Genomic DNA, 24,896 nt, shown 5'->3' on the forward strand with positions numbered 1-24,896 from the left:
TTTGGCTGTAGAATTGTTCTCATGTCTTATATCACTCTGGCAGACAAACACAATAACAAACCTGTGTCAAATGATCTACCAATTATAATCTTCAGTCTGGACCTTAATATTTTGGACCAGGCATGTTAGTGCTGGACTACAATACAACCTGTAGAACCAGTCACTACTGGACTGGAGCAGGAGATCCCTGCATTAGAATTGTCTTTAGTTGCTGTCAAACTATTTACTATTTATTATTGTTACAGATCATTATTGGAATTTAAATGGTTTATGATGTCAAAATGTGTTTTATTTTGCTATTTACATGACAAGGAATAGCATAGAGGTAAAATAAGTATTAATGATGATGAACTTGTATCAACCATTTACTTTGAAGCGATCTTGTGAAGCCACTTGACCATGGACTCCCCAATGTGCCTCGTTAAAAACACCGATGGAGAGCTTTGCGTAGAACCAGAGGCCATCGACTACCTGATGGGACTGAAACAGAAAGTCGTAGTTGTGGCGGTGGTTGGGCTGTATCGCACCGGAAAGTCCTACCTCATGAACAAGCTGGCTCAGAGGAAAAGAGGTGAGAGACAAATATATCTTACTTTACAAACAGGTTTGGACATCATCTGTGCCCCTACTACTCTGAAACTACACAGTAATAACTGTAGAAACATAGTGGAACAGGGATTCCTAAAACTCGTACAATATTTGTATGGCAGGAAGACATTATCTGTGCTTAACCTCTTAGATGTAATGGCAAAATGTTGATTTCCGCCAAATTAGACATACCCAAATGTAACTGCTATTCGTGTGTAATTACATGATTCTGACATGCCAACACTTGGTATATTTGAAAAGAAGAGATCTGGGAGATTATGAGGAAATGATCAGAAGTACATAGTACATAGTTCAGAATACACAAGATCAAGCACACACAAAATAACCGTTTATTTTGTATTTTGAAAGATATCTTTCATTGACAAGCTATAAGTGAATTATTGATTCCCAGAGCTGGAAACACATCAGAAGGTGTCCACATCATGTGAACAATATCAGAAATAAACGGGATTGATAGACCTAACAACTAGAAATGGGCAGATGTTTTAGTTAAAGGTGTTAGGTGTGGTCATGGGATGTTTCCAAGTGTCCCTAAACCTCTCCAAAGTGGCATATGTCTGTAAATTAGATCATTCCAGTGCTAATACATATCTGTAATCCCTAAATGCTATTTGTTCAGTATAAAAACACAATATCTACCATATTTCTACCATATTTTTTATTTGATTTAACCTTTATTTAACTAGGCAAGTCAGTTAAGAACTAATTCTTATTTAGAACGACGGCCTACCAGGGAACAGTGGGTTAACTGCCTTGTTCAGGGGCAGAACCCCACTCAAACTGGGGTGGTGTTATGGGGTATCCAGGGTACATTCATGTGCCCTTTCAACCTTTCAAAATTGTCCGAATCAAATCAAATCAAATCAAATATTATTTGTCACATACACATGGTTAGCAGATGTTAATGCGAGTGTAGCGAAATGCTTGTGCTTCTAGTTCTGACAATGCAGTAATAACCAACAAGTAATCTAACCTAACAATTCCACAACTACTACCTTATACACACAAGTGTAAAGGGATAAAGAATATGTACATAAAGATATATGAATGAGTGATGGTACAGAACGGCATAGGCAAGATGCAGTAGATGGTATAAAGTACAGTATATACATATGAGATGGGTAATGTAGGGTATGTAAACATAAAGTGGCATAGTTTAAAGTGGCTAGTGATACATGTATTACATAAAGATGGCAAGATGCAGTAGATGATATAGAGTACAGTATATACATATACATATGAGATGAGTAATGTAGGGTATGTAAACATTATATTAAGTGGCATGTATAAAGTGGCTAGTGGTACATTTTTACATAATTCCCATCAATTCCCATTATTAAAGTGGCTGGAGTTGAGTCAGTATGTTGGCAGCGGCCACTAAATGTTAGTGGTGGCTGTTTAACAGTCTGATGGCCTTGAGATAGAAGCTGTTTTTCAGTCTCTCGGTCCCTGCTTTGATGCACCTGTACTGACCTCGCCTTCTGGATGATAGCGGGGTGAACAGGCAGTGGCTTGGGTGGTTGTTGTCCTTGATGATCTTTATGGCCTTCCTGTGACATCGGGTGGTGTAGGTGTCCTGGAGGGCAGGTAGTTTGCCCCCGGTGATGCGTTGTGCAGACCTCACTACCCTCTGGAGAGCCTTACGGTTGTGGGCGGAGCAGTTGCCGTACCAGGCGGTGATACAGCCCGACAGGATGCTCTCGATTGTGCATCTGTAGAAGTTTGTGAGTGCTTTTGGTGACAAGCCGAATTTCTTCAGCCTCCTGAGGTTGAAGAGGCGCTGCTGCGCCTTCTTCACAACGCTGTCTGTGTGGGTGGACCAATTCAGTTTGTCCGTGATGTGTACACCGAGGAACTTAAAACTTTCCACCTTCTCCACTACTGTCCCGTCGATGTGGATAGGGGGGTGCTCCCTCTGCTGTTTCCTGAAGTCCACAATCATCTCCTTTGTTTTGTTGACGTTGAGTGTGAGGTTATTTTCCTGACACCACACTCCGAGGGCCCTCACCTCCTCCCTGTAGGCCGTCTCGTCGTTGTTGGTAATCAAGCCTACCACTGTAGTGTTGTCCGCAAACTTGGTGATTGAGTTGGAGGCGTGCATGGCCACGCAGTCGTGGGTGAACAGGGAGTACAGGAGAGGGCTCAGAACGCACCCTTGTGGGGCCCCGGTGTTGAGGATCAGCGGGGTGGAGATGTTGTTACCTACCCTCACCACCTGGGGGCGGCCCGTCAGGAAGTCCAGGACCCAGTTGCACAGGGCGGGGTCGAGACCCAGGGTCTCGAGCTTGATGACGAGTTTGGAGGGTACTATGATGTTAAATGCTGAGCTGTAGTCGATGAACAGCATTCTCACATAGGTATTCCTCTTGTCCAGATGGGTTAGGGCAGTGTGCAGTGTGGTTGCGATTGCGTCGTCTGTGGACCTATTGGGTCGGTAAGCAAATTGGAGTGGGTCTAGGGTGTCAGGTAGGGTGGAGGTGATATGGTCCTTGACTAGTCTCTCAAAGCACTTCATGATGACGGAAGTGAGTGCTACGGGGCGGTAGTCGTTTAGCTCAGTTACCTTAGCTTTCTTGGGAACAGGAACAATGGTGGCCCTCTTGAAGCATGTGGGAACAGCAGACTGGGATAAGGATTGATTGAATATGTCCTTAAACACACCAGCCAGCTGGTCTGCGCATGCTCTGAGGACGCGGCTGGGAATGCCGTCTGGGCCTGCAGCCTTGCGAGGGTTAACACGTTTAAATGTTTTACTCACCTCGGCTGCAGTGAAGGAGAGCCCGCAGGTTAAGGTAGCGGGCCGTGTCAGTGGCACTGTATTGTCCTCAAAGCGAGCAAAAAAGTTATTTAGCCTGTCTGGGAGCAAGACATCCTGGTCCGCGACGGGGCTGGTTTTCTTTTTGTAATCCGTGATTGACTGTAGACCCTGCCACATACCTCTTGTGTCTGAGCTGTTGAATTGCGACTCTACTTTGTCTCTATACTGGGACTTAGCTTGTTTGATTGCCTTGCGGAGACAATAGCTACACTGTTTGTATTCGGTCATGTTTCCGGTCACCTTGCCCTGGTTAAAAGCAGTGGTTCGCGCTTTCAGTTTCACGCGAATGCTGCCATCAATCTACGGTTTCTGGTTTGGGAATGTTTTAATCGTTGCTGTGGGTACGACATCGTCAATGCACTTTCTAATGAACTCGCTCACCGATACAGCGTATTCGTCAATATTGTTGTTGGACGCAATGCGGAACATATTCCAATCCACGTGATCGAAGCAGTCTTGAAGCGTGGAATCAGATTGGTCGGACCAGCGTTGAACAGACCTGAGCGAGGGAGCTTGTTGTTTTAGTTTCTGTTTGTAGGCTGGAAGCAACAAAATGGAGTCGTGGTCAGCTTTTCCGAAAGGAGGGCGGGGGAGGGCCTTATATGCGTCGCGGAAGTTAGTATAACAATGATCCAAGGTTTTACCAGCCCTGGTAGCACAATCGATATGCTGATAGAATTTAGGGAGTTTTGTTTTCAGATTAGCCTTGTTAAAATCCCCAGCTACGATGAATGCAGCCTCAGGGTGTGTGGTTTCCAGTTTACAAAGAGTCAGATAAAGTTCGTTCAGGGCCATCGTTGTGTCTGCTTGGGAGGGAATATTTACGGCTGTGATTATAATCGAAGAGAATTCCCTTGGTAGATAATGCGGTTGACATTTGATTGTGAGGAATTCTAGATCAGGTGAACAGAAGGACTTGAGTTCCTGTATGTTGTTATGATCACACCACGTCTCGTTAATCATAAGGCATACACCCCCGCCCCTCTTCTTACCAGAAAGATGTCTGTTTCTGTCGGCGCGATGCGTGAAGAAACCAGCTGGCTGCACCGTCTCCGTTAGCGTCTCTTGAGTGAGCCATGTTTCCGTGAAGCAGAGAACGTTACAATCTCTTATGTCTCTCTGGAAAGCAACCCTTGCTCGGATTTCATCAACCTTGTTGTCAAGAGACTGGTCATTGGCGAGTAGTATGCTAGGGAGTGGAGCGCGATGTGCCCGTCTCCGAAGCCTGACCAGGAGACCGCTTCGTTTGCCTCGTTTACGGCGTCGTTGTTTAGTGTCGCCGGTTGGGATCAGATCCATTGTATTGGGTGGAAGGCAAAACACAGGATCCGCTGTGGTAATTGCACTGTTTTTGCACACTGTTTTTGCACACTGGATGTGCCTAAAAGTTATTGTTCACCATAAAAACTACATTTCTACAACACCAACCTCTCTCAAATGTTGTGGTGGTGTCGGGGGACATACAAGGGATATCCAAATGGATTTTCAACCTCTCCAAAGTGCCTGAATATTTTAGCCTAGGCACATCCAATGTATTGGCCCCACGTACAAATGAACTGTTTACAAAAACAATGTAAAAGCAACAGATATACATTAAAGAATATATCAACATGTTTTATCAAACACAAACTTGGTTACATGTGTCCTTCACTAAAAAAAAGTGCAAAAATAGACATAAGCGGAACTATTTACAAAATGGCGTTCGTGTTTGTTTTACATCCCAGGTGTAGATGATTAGATTTCACTTTCACCGTAGCTTGTCGTGTTAGTCTTTGACGGAGGCCCTCTCTGCCAGGAAACAAAAAGAGAACTGGCATTTCAGACAGAAGATCTGGCGTTGCACCCTTTTTTCCTGTCTGTGTTTAGTGAAATGCCTGCAGTTCTTTCTTTTTGTCTTTTGGCATGTGTGTTGGATAGTGGCACTCACTTTGAGTGGGAGGGGGGTCTTGTGATGGTTGTGAGGTTGCTTTGGGCCCACAATTCAGCCATTTCCCACACCAGCTGTTATCGGAAGGCCAACTGGGAGAGAGGGGTTGGACTTTTTGTTTTGGCCATTTGCTTGTGGAGAATGAAAACATTTACTGTAGCAATGTCCACAAAGTGGTAAAAAAAAGTCTTATACCACTTCCTGGTCTTGTGGAGGACCTGGTAGTAGCCTATCAGAGCATCAGATAGGTTGACACGCCCCCATGCTGGCATTGCAGTCCTTCACAGAAACAGGAATGGGGACATTCTTCCCTTTTCACCCTCCTTGAGACATGGTTGTTATTGAACGCCTTATGTTGTGTGATGAGCATGGTTACTTCCCTAGTGTCCTTCTGTTTCACTAAAAGCAGCTTGTTGGGGAGGGGTGGCTCCCAAATGTCATCATCCAAATCCTCTGCATCCTCTCCATTGAGAGTTTAGTGGCCTCTCCAATGGCCCTGAGAGTTTAGTGGCCTCTCCAATGACCCTGAGAGTTTAGTGGCCTCTCCAATGACCCTGAGAGTTTAGTGGCCTCTCCAATGGCCCTGAGAGTTTAGTGTCCTCTCCAATGACCCTGAGAGTTTAGTGGCCTCTCCAATGACCCTGAGAGTTTAGTGGCCTCTCCAATGGCCATGAGAGTTTAGTGTCCTCTCCAATGGCCATGCGAGTTTAGTGGCCTCTCCAATGGCCATGCGAGTTTAGTGTCCTCTCCAATGACCATGAGAGTTTAGTGTCCTCTCCAATGGCCATGAGAGTTTAGTGGCCTCTCCAATGGCCATGAGAGTTTAGTGGCCTCTCCAATGGCCCTGAGATTTTAGTGGCCTCTCCAATGACCCTGAGAGTTTAGTGGCCTCTCCAATGGCCATGAGAGTTTAGTGTCCTCTCCAATGACCATGAGAGTTTAGTGGCCTCTCCAATGGCCATGAGAGTTTAGTGTCCTCTCCAATGGCCATGAGAGTTTAGTGGCCTCTCCAATGGCCATGAGAGTTTAGTGGCCTCTCCATTGGCCATGAGAGTTTAGTGGCCTCTCCAATGGCCATGAGAGTTTAGTGGCCTCTCCAATGGCCATGAGAGTTTAGTGGCCTCTCCATTGGCCATGAGAGTTTAGTGGCCTCTCCAATGGCCATGAGAGTTTAGTGGCCTCTCCAATGGCCATGAGAGTTTAGTGGCCTCTCCAATGGCCATGAGAGTTTAGTGGCCTCTCCAATGGCCATGAGAGTTTAGTGGCCTCTGCAAAGTAACAAGGATGAAACGTAGAACAGTAAACAGTGAACTAATATGAAACAAAAGACAATAACTACTTTGGAATTGTATAACATGGACATTTCTTGTTATAGGCTTATGTAAACTAAATCCAAAGTACAAAAAGCAGACAGTGTCACGAGAATTTTCAATCACAATGATAATAACTAACAATCAATAAACTTTGACTAATCCCACAGGTTTGTAAGACCCTGGGTTTAATAATAATTAGGCAAAGACTCAGTTTATTTAAAAGGTTAGAACAGTTTATTCACGAGAGCGCTCTGAAATCAAAAATGCAAACACAGTCTTTGAACACACAAACAAGTTCAAATCTTAAGCTACACCTTGCTCAGACAGTCTGTGTTTTTCCACTACACAGATACATTGTTTCTTTAATCTACAACATGTTTCATAATTTTCTGCAAGCCTAACAGTTTCTCCCCTCCACGGGTGGAGACAGAATGTACTGTAAGGAACACAATAGTACAACTTGTCTGTCGATAGCTCCTGTTATCATTTGTTTCCCACTTGCACCCTGCTTACATACTAAAAAGGAGCAAAAGGTCCTTGTTCTAATTCTGACTAAAACTACACACACCATCAGATTATAGATTTATGATTCTTATAAATTTCATACAATTATATGGTTTCAGGGTGGAATATTTTAATCATTAACTTTAAGCATATAATTCCCTTATCAATTAGCTATATAAAGTACAGTATATATGTAAAGTCATGAAAATAATTTCCTTAAAAAAAAGATCTAAAAATTATATTTCCTTTGAGAAAGAAAAATAAATAAATAAATACAAAATCACCATGGTCACAATCATAACCTGTCATCTCCATCTCACATAATTAACTAAATAAATTCTGCACTCTGAACCACAAATATATTTGTGATGTTGTTTTATTGGAATTTGCAGCTGTTGTTGGTAAATAATTAAATCTGCTGGCGTCAGAAATTACTTTCTCAACTTTGAAAACCTTTTTAAAGAGAAGTCAAACTGAAAAATGTTCTCTTGTCTCCTAATTTCTCCTGGTTAGTCTGTTGTCTGCAAAGGTTGTTACATTGTAACTACATAGTAATTAAAAAGGTAAGGGGTTAAATAAGGAAGACACATCTCAGTTGAATGCATTGAGTTGTACAACTGACTAGGTTGCGTTTCAGATTATTTTGTGCCAAATGGAAATTAATGGTAAATAATGCATTGTGTCATTTTGGAGTCACTTTTATTGTAAATAACAAAATAATATGTTTCTTAACACGTCTACATTAATGTGGATGCTACCATGATTACAGATAGTCCTGAATGAATCATGAAAAATTATGATTATAAATATCCTACCCCCCAAAAAAGATGCTAACCTCCCCTAAGATTGTAAATATTGAGAGGTTAGCATGTCTTGGGGGTATGAACTTCCTCATTCATCATTATTCACGATTCATTCAGGACTATGCGTAATCATGGTAGCATTCACATTAATGCAGAAGTGTTTAAAAACATATACTACAACAAAAGTTACTCAAATATGACACAATACATTATTTAGCATTTATTTCTAAGTGAATTTTGTCCCAATACTTTTTGTCCCCTAAAATGGGGCAACTATCTCCCACTCCCCCCCTAGCTCTGGTCTGCAGTAGTTCTGGTCCACACTAACTAACTCTGGTCTAGGGCTTTGCTAGTAGCTAGCTAGTTCTGGTCTGCAGTAGTTCTGGTCCATAATAACTAACTCTGGTCTCGGGCTTTGCTAGTAGTTAGCTAGTTCTGGTCTGCAGTAGTTCTGGTCTGCAGTAGTTCTGGTCTGCACTAACTAACTCTGGTCTAGGGCTTTGCTAGTAGCTAGCTAGTTCTGGTCTGCAGTAGTTCTGGTCCGCAATAACTAACTCTGGTCTCGGGCTTTGCTAGTAGTTAGCTAGTTCTGGTCTGCAGTAGTTCTGGTCTGCACTAACTAACTCTGGTCTAGGGCTTTGCTAGTAGTTAGCTAGTTCTGGTCTGCAGTAGTTCTGGTCCGCAATAACTAACTCTGGTCTCGGGCTTTGCTAGTAGTTAGCTAGTTCTGGTCCGTACTAACTAACTCTGGTCTAAGGCGTAGCTAGTAGCTAGCTAGTTCTGGTCTGTGGTAGCTCTGGTCCAGCTCTGTAACAGTGTTATAAGCCGGTATAATATTTATACTGTAAATGTCCTCATAAATCTCTGTTCATTTAGGTTTTGCCCTTGGAGCCACCATCCAGTCCAAGACTAAGGGCATCTGGATGTGGTGTGTCCCTCATCCTGAAAAAACAGACCACACCCTGGTGCTGCTGGATACAGAGGGACTGGGGGACGTGGAGAAGGTGGGGGGTCAAAGTTCAATCTCTTTACAATCCACATTAAAGATTCATATTCCTCTTAGATTACTAACCAAGCACAGTGAACACATATCTGCACAATCATCATGTAAATTAAAGTATTACTTAGTCAGAGATCCAATACATGTTGGAAGGCCCTAAAAATGGTCAAAGACTCCAGCCACCCTAGTCATAGACTGTTCCCTCTGCTACCGCATGGCAAGCGGTACCGGAGCCCCACGTCTAGGTCCAAGACACATCTAAACAGCTTCTACCTCCAAGCCATAAGACTACTGAACATCTAATGAAATGGCCTCCCAGACTATTTGTGTTGCCCCCCCTCTTTTTACGCAGCTGCTACTCTCTGTTATTATCTATGCATAAGTCACTTTAATAACTCTACCTACATGTAAATATAACCTCAGTTACCTCGACTAACCGGTGCCCCCGCACATTGACTCTGTACCGTTACCCCCTGTATATAGTCTCACTACTGTTATTTACTGCTGCTCTTTAATTATTTGTTACTTTTATTTCTTATGTTTTTTAGGTATTTTTCTTAAAACTGCACTGTTGGTTAAGGGCTCGTAAGTAAGCATTTCACTGTAAGGTTGTCTGTTGTATTCGGCGCATGTGACAAATAAAATTTGCATTGATTTGACGTGATACTTGTTTCAGGGGGATTCTAAGAATGATGCCTGGATCTTCTCCCTGGCCATTCTGTTAAGCAGTACTCTGGTCTACAACAGTCGAGGGACCATCAACAATGATGCTGTGGAGAAGCTTCAGTATCCTTTTGGGTCAACATTTGGCTCCATTCTGTGGCATCTTGTGGACATAATGTCACGCCCTGACCTTAGTTATCTTTGCTTTCTTTATTATTTTGGTTAGGTCAGGGTGTGACGAGGGTGGCATGTGTGTTTTTGTCTTGTCTAGGGGTTTTATATATCTATGGGGTTTTGGTATTGTATAAGGTTTATGTATGTCTAGGTGTGTGTAGTTAGTCTAGGCATATGTAGGTCTATGGTGGCCTGGATTGGTTCCCAATCAGAGGCAGCTGTTGATCGTTGTCTCTGATTGGGGATCCTATTTAGGTTGCCATTTTCCAGTTTAGTTTGTGGGTTATTATCTATGTGTTAGTTGCCTGTGTCTGCACTTGTTTATATATAGCGTCACATTCGTTTTGTTGTTTTGTATAGTTTGTTTAGTGTTTCTTCGTAAATAAATAGAAGAATGTCATTCACATCACGCTGCGCCTTGGTCTCCTCCATTCAGCGAACGTGACACATAATCTGTTGTGGTATTTGATATGATAGTTTGCTTGTTAATTAGGATTGACAGTCAACTCAGACATATTAGTGAAAGCCTAGCTAATGGTGATGGCCATTTTCATACATTTTTATGAATATTTTTAACATTATTTACTTGTAGGCTATAACGAATCATTGATATGGTAGAGAATTTAAATAATGCACCAACTAAATATGTTCCATTTAATTAAATATGCAAGTTGCATATGTCGTGTTTATCATTTACATTTAAGTCATTTAGCAGACGCTCTTATCCAGAGCGACTTACAAATTGGAAAGTTCATACATATTCATCCTGGTCCCCCCGTGGGAAATGAACCCACAACCCTGGCGTTGCAAGCGCCATGCTCTACCAACTGAGCCACACGGGATCAGTACTACGTAGTAATTTATTTCTCTGGAAACTGTAAAGGGTTTGAGAAATCTCAGGATGCCGGTTCCCGGGATTGATTCTTAGCTTTAGTGAACATGAAGAGTTGGTGTTGACTAAAAGCAATGTCTGTGACTTTCAAACAAATTAATTTACTGTCGGTTGAAATCTAAACTGAAAATTACTTATTTTGTTTGGTTGTTTTTAACTTCCCTGAAATTCAAGCCCCTGTACTCAAACTGTGCATGACACTGACATGAGCTTTGGGAACTCCTGTATCAATCCTCAACCGGTCCTATAGATATGTGAACGAGCTGACAGAGATGATCAAGGTGAAGTCTTCCACTGACAATGAGGAGGAAGGAGAGGGCACCCAGTTTATGCAGTTCTTTCCTAATTTTGTGTGGACTGTCAGAGATTTCACTCTACAGCTGGAGATCAACGACAGAGAAATCACTCCAGACCAGTATCTGGAGAATTCCCTGCAACTCAAGAAAGGTGATATTGATTATTATTATCAACCAGATAGTTTGAGTTCTAGATGCTGATTGGCTCAAACAGCATTCCAGCTGTGTGTATATCAGACAATATACCACGGTATGATGCAAAGCGTAGCGTTATGACTATAACTACTGTTCCCTGAAGGAGTACAACATACTATGGGGAGTCGCACTCTCCAGACTTCGGTTGAAGGATCTACAATCACGCCTGACAAGGCCAAAGAAATCCTGGGACTGGGAGAGATTCTTCCACCAATCTTGACAACTGTGTGTCTGAACATGGAGATGGGACACTTTTCATCCAACTCATACGTGGGAGACACAACAGTTTTTACACCTGTGAACACTGTGGAACTCAGTTGAAAAACCTGTGTTCATGTACCAAGGTTTGCCTAAAGCCTGGCCCACTCTGGGTACACAAGCTCCGGCGATCAGTGACGAGCCTCACACGGTTTAGGCGGTAAGATGCGTTCCGGCAACCGGCTGGCACCCAGCGCTGGAAGGCATGCATTAAAAATAGACCGAGGGAAAAAGCCTTGTCATGGAGGTTACCCTACCGACAAGTCATAGCTACTGGCGTCAAAATACCTTAGCTGTAACATAGCTGGGAATGGGACAGACAGCTGTTGTAACAGACAGGAGCGAATCGTAATTGAATCTAATACCCAGGAATTAAAAGAGTTGAGCTGGAGACAGACAGCTCCTTTGGGGGCTCTAATGAACCACAGAGACTTTGTGTGGGATAATAGGGTGGTCGTGTCCAACCCTGATCCTTCCCTCAACTCCGCTACCAACAACTAATCACCTATAGAGCCCATAACCTGTATAACTAGACACCAGAGACCAGTGAGATACAGGCAGGGATCAGCAATGAATCTCAGTAATGAGCCGCCTTTGGGGGAGGGGCGCCCCCTTGTGGACAATTACCCAACTTCTCACTCTCATCCTGGAGAGATTGATATAGCCCCTGATATAGCCCCTGAACCCCGTTGACACCGTGGAACGTGGGGTAACAAAGGGGGGAACATTAAACATAGACAAGCTTCCAACATACATAACATAAATAGTGGTATAATGAGACTATACAACCTGCGTGAAGCAAATAGGGGCTCTGGCAAGATAGGCTAGCTAGCATCTTTGACCGAAGCAGTCTATTTAGAATAACCAAGTGACTTTACGCTATGTATTCTTATCAAGTGAGCTACCGACAGAAACTCCACCGTGGGCAGGTAGGAATAGATTGTTATGTGCAGTGCTTGTTTAGCTAGTCCAGTCTTGAAAGGCCAAGTAGGAAATGGTTTACTGTGGTGGGACCGAACCGTTCATCGACATGTCTGGGAAGAGAGGGAAACGGTGCTTGACCAAGGCAGACACAGGCAGCGGGGGTACCCACTGAATCTGGCTGCCCTGTCTCTTCAAGTAGCCTCATCCTAACTGGCAACAGAGCGCACAGGAGCCAGGTGGGGGCGCGGGTAGGGACTCGCTTTGAGTCCCACAATCACACCGGCGTGATTTATTACCTTCAGCCCCTTTTTAACATTGTGTGTTTGAGCTACATACGTATTTTTTGCATCGTATTTGTCTATTCCTTCTGCATCCGCAGATACCAACCATTAACCTGTGTCATTAATGGGGGCTGAGATAGAGTGGAGTTTGTGTGACAAGGGCTGATCCCGAAGATGGTTCTCTTCACAAAAAAATGTCTGTAATGTCCGAACAGTTTGAGGTACAGGCTATTATGACCCCAATATGAAAAGCTGAGAGACTCACAAACACACAGATGAACGCTACACAAAAATCTATGTAGATCTTCTACATAGAAGATCATAGGAATCCCAGGACATAGTGTCTATAATACTGTAAGGGGTTCTTCTACATAGAAGATCAAAGTAAATCCCAGGTCATAGTGTCTATAATACTGTAAGGGGTTCTTCTACATAGAAGACCATAGGAAATCCCAGGACATGGTGTCTATAATACTGTAAGGGGTTCTTCTACATAGAAGATCATAGTAAATCCTAGGACATAGTGTCTATAATACTGTAAGGGGTTCTTCTACATAGAAGATCATAGGACCTTATTTCTATTACAGCATATTGGATGACTGTCATTCATATTCCATTTACCAGTTCAATGTAACTTGAAAGGTTTAGGCTACTACATGATACAAACATTTTCCCTACGCCTATCATGAGGTTGCTACAACCTAGCCTTTTGAATGAAAGTGTACAATGTACAATTGAAGTTGGAAGCTTACATACACTTAGGTTGGAGTCATTCAAACTCGTTTTTTAACCACTCCACAAATTTCTTGTTAACAAACTATAGTTTTGGCAAGTCAGTTTGGACATCTACTTCGTGCATGACACAAGTAATACAGACAGATTTTTTTCTCTTATAATTCACTGTTTCACAACTCCAGTGGGTCAGAAGTTTACATACACTAAGTTGACTGTGCCTTTAAACAGCTTGGAAAATTCCAGAAAATGATGTCATGGCTTTAGAAGCTTCTGATAGGCTAATTTACAACATTTGCGTCAATTGGAGGTGTACCTGTGGATGAATTTCAAGGCCTACCTTCAAACTCAGTGCCTCTTTGCTTGACATCATGGGAAAATGCAAAGAAATCAGCCAAGTCCTCAGAAAAATTATAGACCTCCACAAGTCTGGTTCATCCTTGGGAGCAATTTCCAAACGCCTGAAGGTACCAAGATCATCTGTACAAACAATAGTATGCAAGTATAAACACCATGGGACCACACAGCCATCATACCGCTCAGGAAGGAGACACGTTCTGTCTCCTAGCGATGAACATACTTTGGTGCGAAAAGTGCAAATCATTCCCAGAACAACAGCAAAGGACCTTGTGAAGATGCTGGAGGAAACAGGTACAAAAGTATCTATATCCACAATAAAACGAGTCCTATATCGACATAATCTGAAAGGCCGCTCAGCAAGGAAGAAGCCACTGCTTCAAAACTGCCATAAAAAAGCCAGACTATGGTTTTCAACTGCACATGGGGACAAAGATCATACTTTTTTGAGAAATGTTCTCTGGTCTGATGAAACAAAAATAGAACTGTTTGGCCATAATGACCATCGTTATGTTTGGAGGAAAAGGGGAAAGGCTTGCAAACCGAAGAACACCATCCCAACCGTGAAGCACGGGGGTAGCAGCTGCTTTGCTGCAGGAGGGACTGCTGCCCTTCACAAAATAGATGGCATTATGTGGAAGGACATTTATGTGGATATTTTGAAGCAACATCTCAAGACATCAGCCAGGAAGTTAAAGCTTGGTCACAAATGGATCTTCCAAATGGACATTGACCCCAAGCATGTGGCAAAATGGCTTAAGGACAACAAAGTCAAGGTATTGGAGTGGCCATCACAAAGCCCTGACCTCAATCCCATAGAAAATTTGTTGGCAGAACTGAAAAAGGGTGTGCAAGCAAGGAGACCTACAAACCTGACTGAGTTACACCGGCTCTGTCAGGAGGAATGGGCCAAAATTCACCCAACTTATTTTGGGAAGCTTGTGGAAGGCTTCCTCGAATTGTTTGACCCAAGTTAAACAATGTAAAGGCAATGCTAGCAACAAACGAATTGAGTGTATGTTAACTTCTGACCCACGGGAATGTGATGAAAGAAATAAAGCTGAAATAAATCATTCTCTCTACTATTATTCTGACATTTCACATTCTTAAAATAAAGTGGTGATCCTAACTGGCCTAAGACTTTTTTTTACTAGGAAAAAATGTCAAGAATTGTGAAAAACTGAGTTTAAATGTATTTGGCTCAGGTGTATGTAAACCTCCGACTTCAACTGTAGGTGCACAGGTCGTGAGAATTTTTTTTGTAATCAATGTGACAGACAGTGACACATTCAATACCGCCTTGCACACTATTGTCTTCATCTAGCTGATCTACGGTGTTATTTATGATGTCATTAGTCCAGCAGTTTTAAACGCTACTTTTTATTTGACAATCCCCGTTTCCTTCTGTTTGCTTCCATTTAAGAAGTGTTTTTCGGAATTAGTACACCCCTGATCCCATGCACTGTTCACTTTCATAGCAGCTACATACAAACAGCATGATCATTTTACTCATATGCCTTCTCGCCTCTTCACGCTCTCCTCCTCTCACCTTTTCCCTTTGCTTGTAGACTTCAGTGCGCAACACATCAGCTGTCTGTGACCAGGCAAAAAAAAAAAACAAGCCAAACTTTCATATCATAACCGCAAACCTCTACACACAGTCTACATCATTATCACCATATTAGCTAACATCATAGTCAACACAGCTAACAGAAGTAAGGTGTTACTAAACCCGCTACATTAATGCAGTAACGTTACAGTTAACAGTCAGCAAGCAGTTTAGCAGTTAATCCAGCGGAACCCAGTGGCAATAAATTAATAAAACCAAAAGCTTACCTTGGAAGAGTTCCAGTGTTGGATAGACAAGCTAGGTAACATAGCATCCCTCTCTGTTTTAGCCAGCTGTTTGAGTAAGCTGAACAAGCTAGCTACATTTGCTAGCTAAGTGAAAGTGGAAAAAATACAACAAAATATAGCACTCCCTCGCTTCTCCTTCATTTTTTTAAGAAATTAATTTGTAAAAAAATGTTAAACTATTGTCTTTCTCTCTGAGTTAACTACTCACCACACTTTATTTACTGCAGAGCTAGCTAGCAACTTCTTTAGGATCGATGTCCCTTCCAGGGTATGGTTGAGCTAATGTAGGCTAATGTGATTAGCATGAGGTTGTAAGTAACAAACACCATTTCCCAGGACATAGTCATTTCTGATATTGGCAGAAAGCTTAAATTCTTGTTACTCTAACTGCATTGTCCAATTTACAGTAGCTATTACAGTGAAAGAATACCATGCTATTGTTTGAGGAGAGTGCACTATTTTGAACATGAAAAGTTATTAATAAACATATTAGGCACATTTGGGCAGTCTTGATACAACATTTTGAACAGAAATGCAATGGTTTATTGGATCAATTTAAATTTGCACATACACTGCTGCCATCTAGTGGCCAAATTCTAAATTCCACCTGGGCTGGAATAATATATTATTGCCTTTCTCCTGCATTTCAAAGATACAAAACAACGGTTGGTTTTTCTTTGTATTATCTTTTGACAGATCTATTGTGTTATATTCTCCTACATTTCTTTCACATTTCCACGAACTTCAAAGTGTTTCCTTTCAAATGGTACCAATAATATGCATATCCTTGCTTCAGGGCCAGAGCTACAGGCAGTTAGATTTGGGTATGTCATTTTAGGTGAAAATTGAAAAAAAAGTGGCGGATTCATAAGAGGTTTTATACTTTCCGTAATAAATTCATTCTCTGATCCTTTGATTGGGTTGACAACATGTCAGTTCATGATTCAAGAGCTCTGATAGGTTGGACGAGAAAGGAGGTATTATTGGGACACACCCAAGATCTGCATGTACTATAAAATCTTGTAATGCCAATGTTATCTTTCAGGTACTGGTAAAAAGATCAATGACTACAACCTCCCGCGAGAGTGCATCCGGAACTTCTTCCCCTCACGCAAGTGTTTTGTGTTCCCCTCCCCTACAACTCCTGACAACATGAAACGACTGGACTCCATGGACGAGGCTGAGCTTTCTGAAAGCTTCAGAGAGGTGGCAGATACTTTCTGCCGCTTCATTTTCCAGGAGAGCCGTACGAAGACTGTTATAGGGGGACACACATTGACTGGAGAGAGTGAGTCAGATATCTACCTACAGTACAGTATATGAAAATGGATACATATTGATTCCACATTTTATTGTACCACTAAATATATACATTCATATTTTTCCTCCCATCTGTCTGATTGCAGTGCTGGGGCACCTGGTCACCACCTATGTGGATACCATAGCCAAAGGCAATGTGCCCTGTCTGGAGAATGCTGTGTTGGCCATGGCTAAAATTGAGAACCAGGCTGCTGTGGATGAGGGCCTGGCGGTGTACCAGAAGGGAATGGAGGATGTGAAGGTCTTATTCCCGGTGGACATCAATCAGCTGTCAGAGAACCACCTTCGCTCAGAGACTCAGGCCACACAGGCGTTCATGAAGCGATCCTTCAAAGACGAAAATGGGGAGTTCTTGAAAGCTCTTGTGGTAAGAGTCATCATTTGAGATCTGTGCCTGGTACACACAATGCACAATGCATACCGGGGTTCACATGTCTGAAGCTAGCGTCAGCTGAAGGTCAACCTGACCTTGTATGCTTTAAAATGTTGCTTCTTAGAGAACATTCTGATCTACAAGGTGTTATTGTATCGAGGTTGACTTACAGCTGCTGTGTTTCTCATGTGGTGTATACTGTATTCTCAATGTTAGCATGCTGTAATAAACCTTTTCTAGAACTGTCTTTATATAATTGTCTGATCTTTTATCTTATTCTACGCACCTGCATCTGAAAATTCCCAATAAATCTTTCAGGGGGCCATTAGCAACCACTCCGCCGACCTTTTCAAACAAAACAAGGATGCCTCAGAGAAGAAGTGCAAGGCCCTTCTGGAGAATCTGTCTGCTCCGATGGATCAGGAGATGAAGGAGGGGAGGTACGCCACACCAGGAGGCTATGAGCTTTACTGCAATCACCATGACAACATAGTGGCACAGTACCGGGCCGAGCCCAACAAAGGAGTCAGGGTAAGAGCTAGAACCCAAACAACATCAACAACGTAGTGTATTAGAGAATCAAAAACATCCATCATTAGTCAGTAATGACCAATTTTCAACTAATTTCAGTTACCTGGTTACGGTTTGAATCAAATTCAATGCAACAACCTATAAGGCCTGTTTTCTGCAGGCTGAGGAGGTTCTGGAGCAGTTCCTGAAGGGAAAGAGTGCAGAGTCCAACTCCATCCTGCAAGCTGACAAAAAACTGACTGAAAATGAGAAAAAAATCCAAGGTAAGCCACACCTCAATCTTTTTTACTTCCAATTATAAAATAATAAATCTACTGTTGTAGGTTAATGTTCAGAAGATGCAAACAAGACCGGTGGCCTCGCCTTAATGCCAGGCCCCGCCCAAAATGACAACTTCTAAGTATTATGGAGTAAAAATAACAAAATATATACAAATTGGATTGTATTGCATACTTGACTTTTTCCACATTTTGCTGTGTTTCAGCCTGAATTTAAAATGGATTAAATTCAGATATTTTGTCACTGGCTACACACAATACCCCACATTGTCAAAGTTGAATTCTGGTTTTAACATGGGATACGAATTAATTAAACATTACAAGCTAAAATGTCTTGAGTCAGTAAGTATACAACCCTTTGTTATGGCAAGCCTAAATAATAGTGTTTAACTTGATTTTTGAATGATTTATAAGGTCCCTCAGTCGAACAGTGAATTTCAAAAAACAGATTCAACCACAAAGACCAGGGAGGTTTTCCAACATTTTGAAAAATACGGCACCTATTGGCAGAATTTGAATATCCGTTTGACCATGGTAAAGTTATTAAATTACACTTTGGATGGTGAATCAATTCACCCAGTTTTTCAAATCAAATCAAATCAAATTTTATTTGTCACATACACATGGTTAGCAGATGTTAATGCGAGTGTAGCGAAATGCTTGTGCTTCTAGTTCCGACAATGCAGTAATAACCAACAAGTAATCTAACTTGACAATTCCACAACTACTATCTTATACACACAAGTGTAAAGGGATAAAGAATATGTACATAAAGATATATGAATGAGTGATGGTACAGAACGGCATAGGCAAGATGCAGTAGATGGTATAGAGTACAGTATATACATATGAGATGAGTAATGTAGGGTATGTAAACATAAAGTGGCATAGTTTAAAGTGGCTAGTGATACATGTATTACATAAAGATGGCAAGATGCAGTAGATGATATAGAGTACAGTATATACATATACATATGAGATGAGTAATGTAGGGTATGTAAACATTATATTAAGTGGCATTGTTTAAAGTGGCTAGTGGTACATTTTTACATAATTTCCATCAATTCCCATTATTAAAGTGGCTGGAGTTGAGTCAGTATGTTGGCAGCGGCCGCTAAATGTTAGTGGTTGCTGTTTAACAGTCTGATGGCCTTGAGATAGAAGCTGTTTTTCAGTCTCTCGGTCCCTGTTTTGATGCACCTGTACTGACCTCGCCTTCTGGATGATAGCGGGGTGAACAGGCAGTGGCTTGGGTGGTTGTTGTCCTTGATGATCTTTATGGCCTTCCTGTGACATCGGGTGGTGTAGGTGTCCCTGGAGGGCAGGTAGTTTGCCCCCGGTGATGCGTTGTGCAGACCTCACTACCCTCTGGAGAGCCTTACGGTTGTGGGCGGAGCAGTTGCCGTACCAGGCGGTGATACAGCCCGACAGGATGCTCTCGGTTGTGCATCTGTAGAAGTTTGTGAGTGCTTTTGGTGACAAGCCAAATTTCTTCAGCCTCCTGAGGTTGAAGAGGCGCTGCTGCGCCTTCTTCACAACGCTGTCTGTGTGGGTGGACCAATTCAGTTTGTCCGTGATGTGTACACCGAGGAACTTAAAACTTTCCACCTTCTCTACTACTGTCCCGTCGATGTGGATAGGGGGGTGCTCCCTCTGCTGTTTCCTGAAGTCCACAATCATCTCCTTTGTTTTGTTGACGTTGAGTGTGAGGTTATTTTCCTGACACCACACTCCGAGGGCCCTCACCTCCTCCCTGTAGGCCGTCTCGCCGTTGTTGGTAATCAAGCCTACCACTGTAGTGTCATCTGCAAACTTGATGATTGAGTTGGAGGCGTTGCATGGCCACGCAGTCGTGGGTGAACAGGGAGTACAGGAGAGGGCTCAGAACGCACCCTTGTGGGGCCCCAGTGTTGAGGATCAGCGGGGTGGAGATGTTGTTACCTACCCTCACCACCTGGGGGCGGCCCGTCAGGAAGTCCAGGACCCAGTTGCACAGGGCAGGGTCGAGACCCAGGGTCTCGAGCTTGATGACGAGTTTGGAGGGTACTATGGTGTTAAATGCTGAGCTGCAGTCGATGAACAGCATTCTCACATAGGTATTCCTCTTGTCCAGATGGGTTAGGGCAGTGTGCAGTGTGGTTGCGATTGCGTCGTCTGTGGACCTATTGGGTCGGTAAGCAAATTGGAGTGGGTCTAGGGTGTCCGGTAGGGTGGAGATGATATGGTCCTTGACTAGTCTCTCAAAGCACTTCATGATGACGGAAGTGAGTGCTACGGGGCGGTAGTCGTTTAGCTCAGTTACCTTAGCTTTCTTGGGAACAGGAACAATGGTGGCCCTCTTGAAGCATGTGGGAACAGCAGACTGGGATAAGGATTGAATGAATATGTCCGTAAACACACCAGCCAGCTGGTCTGCGCATGCTCTGAGGACGCGGCTGGGAATGCCGTCTGGGCCTGCAGCCTTGCGAGGGTTAAAACGTTTAAATGTTTTACTCACCTCGGCTGCAGTGAAGGAGAGCCCGCAGGTTTTGGTAGCGGGCCGTGTCAGTGGCACTGTATTGTCCTCAAAGCGAGCAAAAAAGTTATTTAGCCTTTCTGGGAGCAAGACATCCTGGTCCGCGACGGGGCTGGTTTTCTTTTTGTAATCCGTGATTGACTGTAGACCCTGCCACATACCTCTTGTGTCTGAGCTGTTGAATTGCGACTCTATTTTGTCTCTATACTGGGACTTAGCTTGTTTGATTGCCTTGCGGAGAGAATAGCTACACTGTTTGTATTCGGTCATGTTTCCGGTCACCTTGCCCTGGTTAAAAGCAGTGGTTCGCGCTTTCAGTTTCACGCGAATGCTGCTGTCAATCCACGGTTTCTGGTTTGGGAATGTTTTAATCGTTGCTGTGGGTACGACATCGTCAATGCACTTTCTAATGAACTCGCTCACCGAATTGGCGTATTCGTCAATATTGTTGTTGGACGCAATTCGGAACATTTTCCAATCCGCGTGATCGAAGCAGTCTTGAAGCGTGCAATCAGATTGGTCGGACCAGCGTTGAACAGACCTGAGCGAGGGAGCTTGTTGTTTTAGTTTCTGTTTGTAGGCTGGAAGCAACAAAATGGAGTCGTGGTCAGCTTTTCCGAAAGGAGGGCGGGGGAGGGCCTTATATGTGTCGCGGAAGTTAGTATAACAATGATCCAAGGTTTTACCAGCCCTGGTAGCACAATCGATAGGCTGATAGAATTTAGGGAGTTTTGTTTTCAGATTAGCCTTGTTAAAATCCCCAGCTACGATGAATGCAGCCTCAGGGTGTGTGGTTTCCAGTTTACAAAGAGTCAGATAAAGTTCGTTCAGGGCCATCGATGTGTCTGCTTGGGGGGGAATATATACGGCTGTGATTATAATCGAAGAGAATTCCCTTGGTAGATAATGCGGTCGACATTTGATTGTGAGGAATTCTAGATCAGGTGAACAGAATGACTTGAGTTCCTGTATGTTGTTATGATCACACCACGTCTCGTTAATCATAAGGCATACACCCCCGCCCCTCTTCTTACCAGAAAGATGTATGTTTCTGTCGGCGCGATGCGTGAAGAAACCAGCTGGCTGCACCGACTCCGTTAGCGTCTCTTGAGTTAGCCATGTTTCCGTGAAGCAGAGAACGTTACAATCTCTGATGTCTCTCTGGAATGTTACCCTTGCTCAGATTTCATCAACCTTATTGTCAAGAGACTGGACATTGGCGAGTAGTATGCTAGGGAGTGGAGCGCGATGTGCCCGTCTCCGAAGCCTGACCAGGAGACCGCTACGTTTGCCCCTTTTACGGCGTCGCATAGGGTCGCCGGCTGGGATCAGATCCATTGTATTGGGTGGAAGGCAAAACACTGGATCCGTTTCGGGAAAGTCATATTCCTGGTTGTAACGATGGTGAGTTGACGTTGCTCTTATATTCAGTAGTTCCTCCCGACTGTATGTAATGAAACCTAAGATTACCTGGGGTACCAATGTAAGGAATAACACATAAAAAAACAAAATACTGCATATTTTCCAAGGAACGCAAAGCGAGGCGGCCATCTCGGTCGGCGCCGGCTGTGATAGGAGAAAACTGAGGATGGATCAACAACATTGTAGTTACTCCACAATAATGACCAAATTGAATAACCAATTTCGTGATATCCAATTAGTAGTTACAGTCTTGTCCCATCGCTGCAACTCCCCTACGGACCTGGGAGAGGTGAAGGTCGAGAGCCATACGTCCCCCAAAACATCTACACTGCTTCTTGACACACTGCTCTCTTAACCCGGAAGCCAGCCGCACCAATGTTTCGGAGGAAACACAGTACAACTGGTGACCGAAGTCAGCGTGCATGCCCCCAGCCCTCCACAAGTAGTTGCTAGAGCGTGATGGGAAAAGGAGATCCCAGCCGGCCAAACCCTCCCCTAACCCGGATGACACTGGGCCAATTGTGCGCCCCCTCATGGGTCTCCCTGTGGCGGTCGGCTGCGACACAGCCTTGGATCTGTAGTGATGCGTCTAGAACTGCGATGAAGTGCCTTAGACTGCTGCGCCACTCGGCAGGCCTTTGTAGAAAATCTTGATAGTAGAATAAATGTTTTACTCATATCAATGCCACATAAGCTATTTTCTAAATGAGAGGTCATTTTTTTACGGGCAGTTGCTCTTTAAAATACAAGGGGAATACACCAGGCCCTAGCTATGAACCAGACTGCAAAGCTCCCCTCTTCAAACTGCATAGCTGTACATGCAAGCTGTGCTGTTGTAGGTGATTTCCAGTGGTGATCAGTTTGCTTTACAAAATAACGCTCATCAAAATGTTTTTACTTGGTCTAGCAATGATCACCTCGCTCAAGGACACATTTTCTGTTAGATTCTTACCTTTAGACGAGCCCGTGGGTTACCTTTAGACGAGCCCGTGGGTTACATTTAGACGAGCCTGTGGGTTACCTTTAGACGAGCCCGTGGGTTACCTTTAGACGAGCCTGTGGGTTACCTTTAGACGAGCCCGTGGGTTACCTTTAGACGAGCCCGTGGGTTACCTTTAGACGAGCCCGTGGGTTACCTTTAGACGAGCCCGTGGGTTACCTTTAGACGAGCCCGTGGGTTACATTTAGACGAGCCCGTGGGTTACCTTTAGACGAGGTGGTGGGTTACCTTTAGACGAGCCCGTGACACTTGTGGTAGAGGAAAATGAAGAACACCATCGTGTTCGTGAGAATCTCCCCTTTTTATAGAGTGATCATATTAGTTTTTAGGCCAAACCGTTCGGATGCTACAGATGTTTTTATAAGAAGAACGATTTGCGGGATGTCTCCTGGTCTGACAAACAGCGCAGTAGCTCTGCCCCTTTCCACCTTCTGATGCGGATCGGTGACATAGGTGGATGTGATGGATTGAGACGCAGCCGATGCAAAAATACATATCTCTAGCTTTAACTGGGAGATTTTATTGGGATTTTTTTATTATGTTACTTAGATTGACACACTGTTGTGCCAATAGACTCTAGAGGGTTTTAATGTGTGTGAATCTGTATGAGATAATGAGTTGTCCAGTTTTCCTACTTATTTATCTCTCTCCTTGGCTCTTCCAGCTGAGAAGAAGAAAACAGCTGAGCTGGAGCAGGAGAAAGCAGCATCCAAGGAGCAACAGGCAGAGATGGAGCGCAAAATTGAGAACATGGGCAGGGGCCAGGAGAAGTACTTGAAAGAGATGGAAGAGAAGATGGAGAAGGAGAGGAAGCAACAGCAGCAGGAGTTCAACAGGACCCTGGACCACAGGATGCAGGAGCAGAAAGATCTCCTGGAGAAGGGCCATAAGGAGAAGGCTGAGCTGATGAGGCAAGAGATCGAGGAGATAAAGAAGAAGAATCAATTGGAAAGGGACGCCAATACCCAGAATCAGAAGGCTCTGCTGAATGACTGCAAGCGGCAGGCTGAGAAACATAAAAGAAAGATGCATGCGTTAATGGGGAAGCGCAACAATAGATCACATGTTTGTGAACCACTCTGTACACTCTTGTGATCCACTTTGAACCTGTGAAAAGCTAACTGATATTGAATTTTGAAGCTTTGAAGTGTTTGTCCTCTCCAGCCATTGCTGTTTTTATCTCTCCCTGCTGGTAATCTATGAAAGTTTTAACGTCTTGAAAATCTATCTGGCATTCATGGCCGCATGAACCTGGATCCTCTCTAGGTTTCTTCCTAGGTTTCTGCCTTCTTGGGACTTTTTCCTAGCCACTGTGCTTCTGCCTCTGCATTGCTTGCTCTTTGGGGTTTTAGGAATGGGTATCTGTAAAGCACTTTGTGACAACTGCTGATGTTAAAAGGGCTTTATGAAATAAAATTTGATTGATTGACCTCTTGTGAACCTGATATCTTAGTTTAAGATGTCGTAGGCCCTGCAATCAAATGTGTGCTTTATGCCACATGGCAAATGGCCCAAAATGCAAAGACACTTGTTGGGGCCAGTCCTCCCTTCTACTGTCAAGAGGACAAAATGTCTCTCTGTTACAGTACCCAGATGAATGACTATTGAGATGTATGTTACAGTAATATCCATGTTTGGTATCTACAGTATCTGAAACGTGTCCTTGGAGGAGAACTTGGATGCCATTCACATGGATCTAGGATCTCTGTATGCTTTTAGTTTATCCTGATGCCCAGATATGAAAAAGCTGGACCATGATCAATGTGGGCACCATCCACATTTTTAAGTGTTTTGGAAAACAACATACTGTATACTTGGTTTTATCTGCATTAAGTAACAATTTCAGATCAACAA

At 43.4% G+C, this 24,896-nt stretch overlaps 1 protein-coding gene across 1 annotated transcript; it reads left to right on the forward strand.

Moving 5' to 3' along the window:
• The first annotated feature begins 399 nt into the window (after positions 1-399).
• Positions 400-24,359, forward strand: LOC120063720 (guanylate-binding protein 1-like). Its single transcript, XM_039014015.1, has 9 exons — positions 400-571; positions 8,851-8,978; positions 9,651-9,760; positions 10,954-11,150; positions 16,649-16,891; positions 17,010-17,290; positions 17,615-17,827; positions 17,988-18,090; positions 23,707-24,359. The coding sequence occupies exons 1-9, from the start codon at positions 400-402 to the stop codon at positions 24,135-24,137; spliced, it is 1,878 nt and encodes a 625-aa protein (XP_038869943.1). The 3' UTR covers positions 24,138-24,359.
• Positions 24,360-24,896: the final 537 nt, after the last annotated feature.

This window comes from Salvelinus namaycush, chromosome 19, assembly GCF_016432855.1.
Source record: "Salvelinus namaycush isolate Seneca chromosome 19, SaNama_1.0, whole genome shotgun sequence".
NCBI classification, from domain to species: domain Eukaryota; kingdom Metazoa; phylum Chordata; class Actinopteri; order Salmoniformes; family Salmonidae; genus Salvelinus; species Salvelinus namaycush.

Excerpts from the sequence above, each read along its gene's own strand:
- LOC120063720 (XM_039014015.1), top strand. The coding sequence starts at position 400 with ATGGACTCCCCAATGTGCCTCGTTAAAAACACCGATGGAGAGCTTTGC. Across the intron at positions 17,291-17,614 it reads AGTTCTTGAAAGCTCTTGTG|GGGGCCATTAGCAACCACTC; the intron begins GTAAGAGTCATC and ends TAAATCTTTCAG. Across the intron at positions 18,091-23,706 it reads AAATGAGAAAAAAATCCAAG|CTGAGAAGAAGAAAACAGCT; the intron begins GTAAGCCACACC and ends TGGCTCTTCCAG.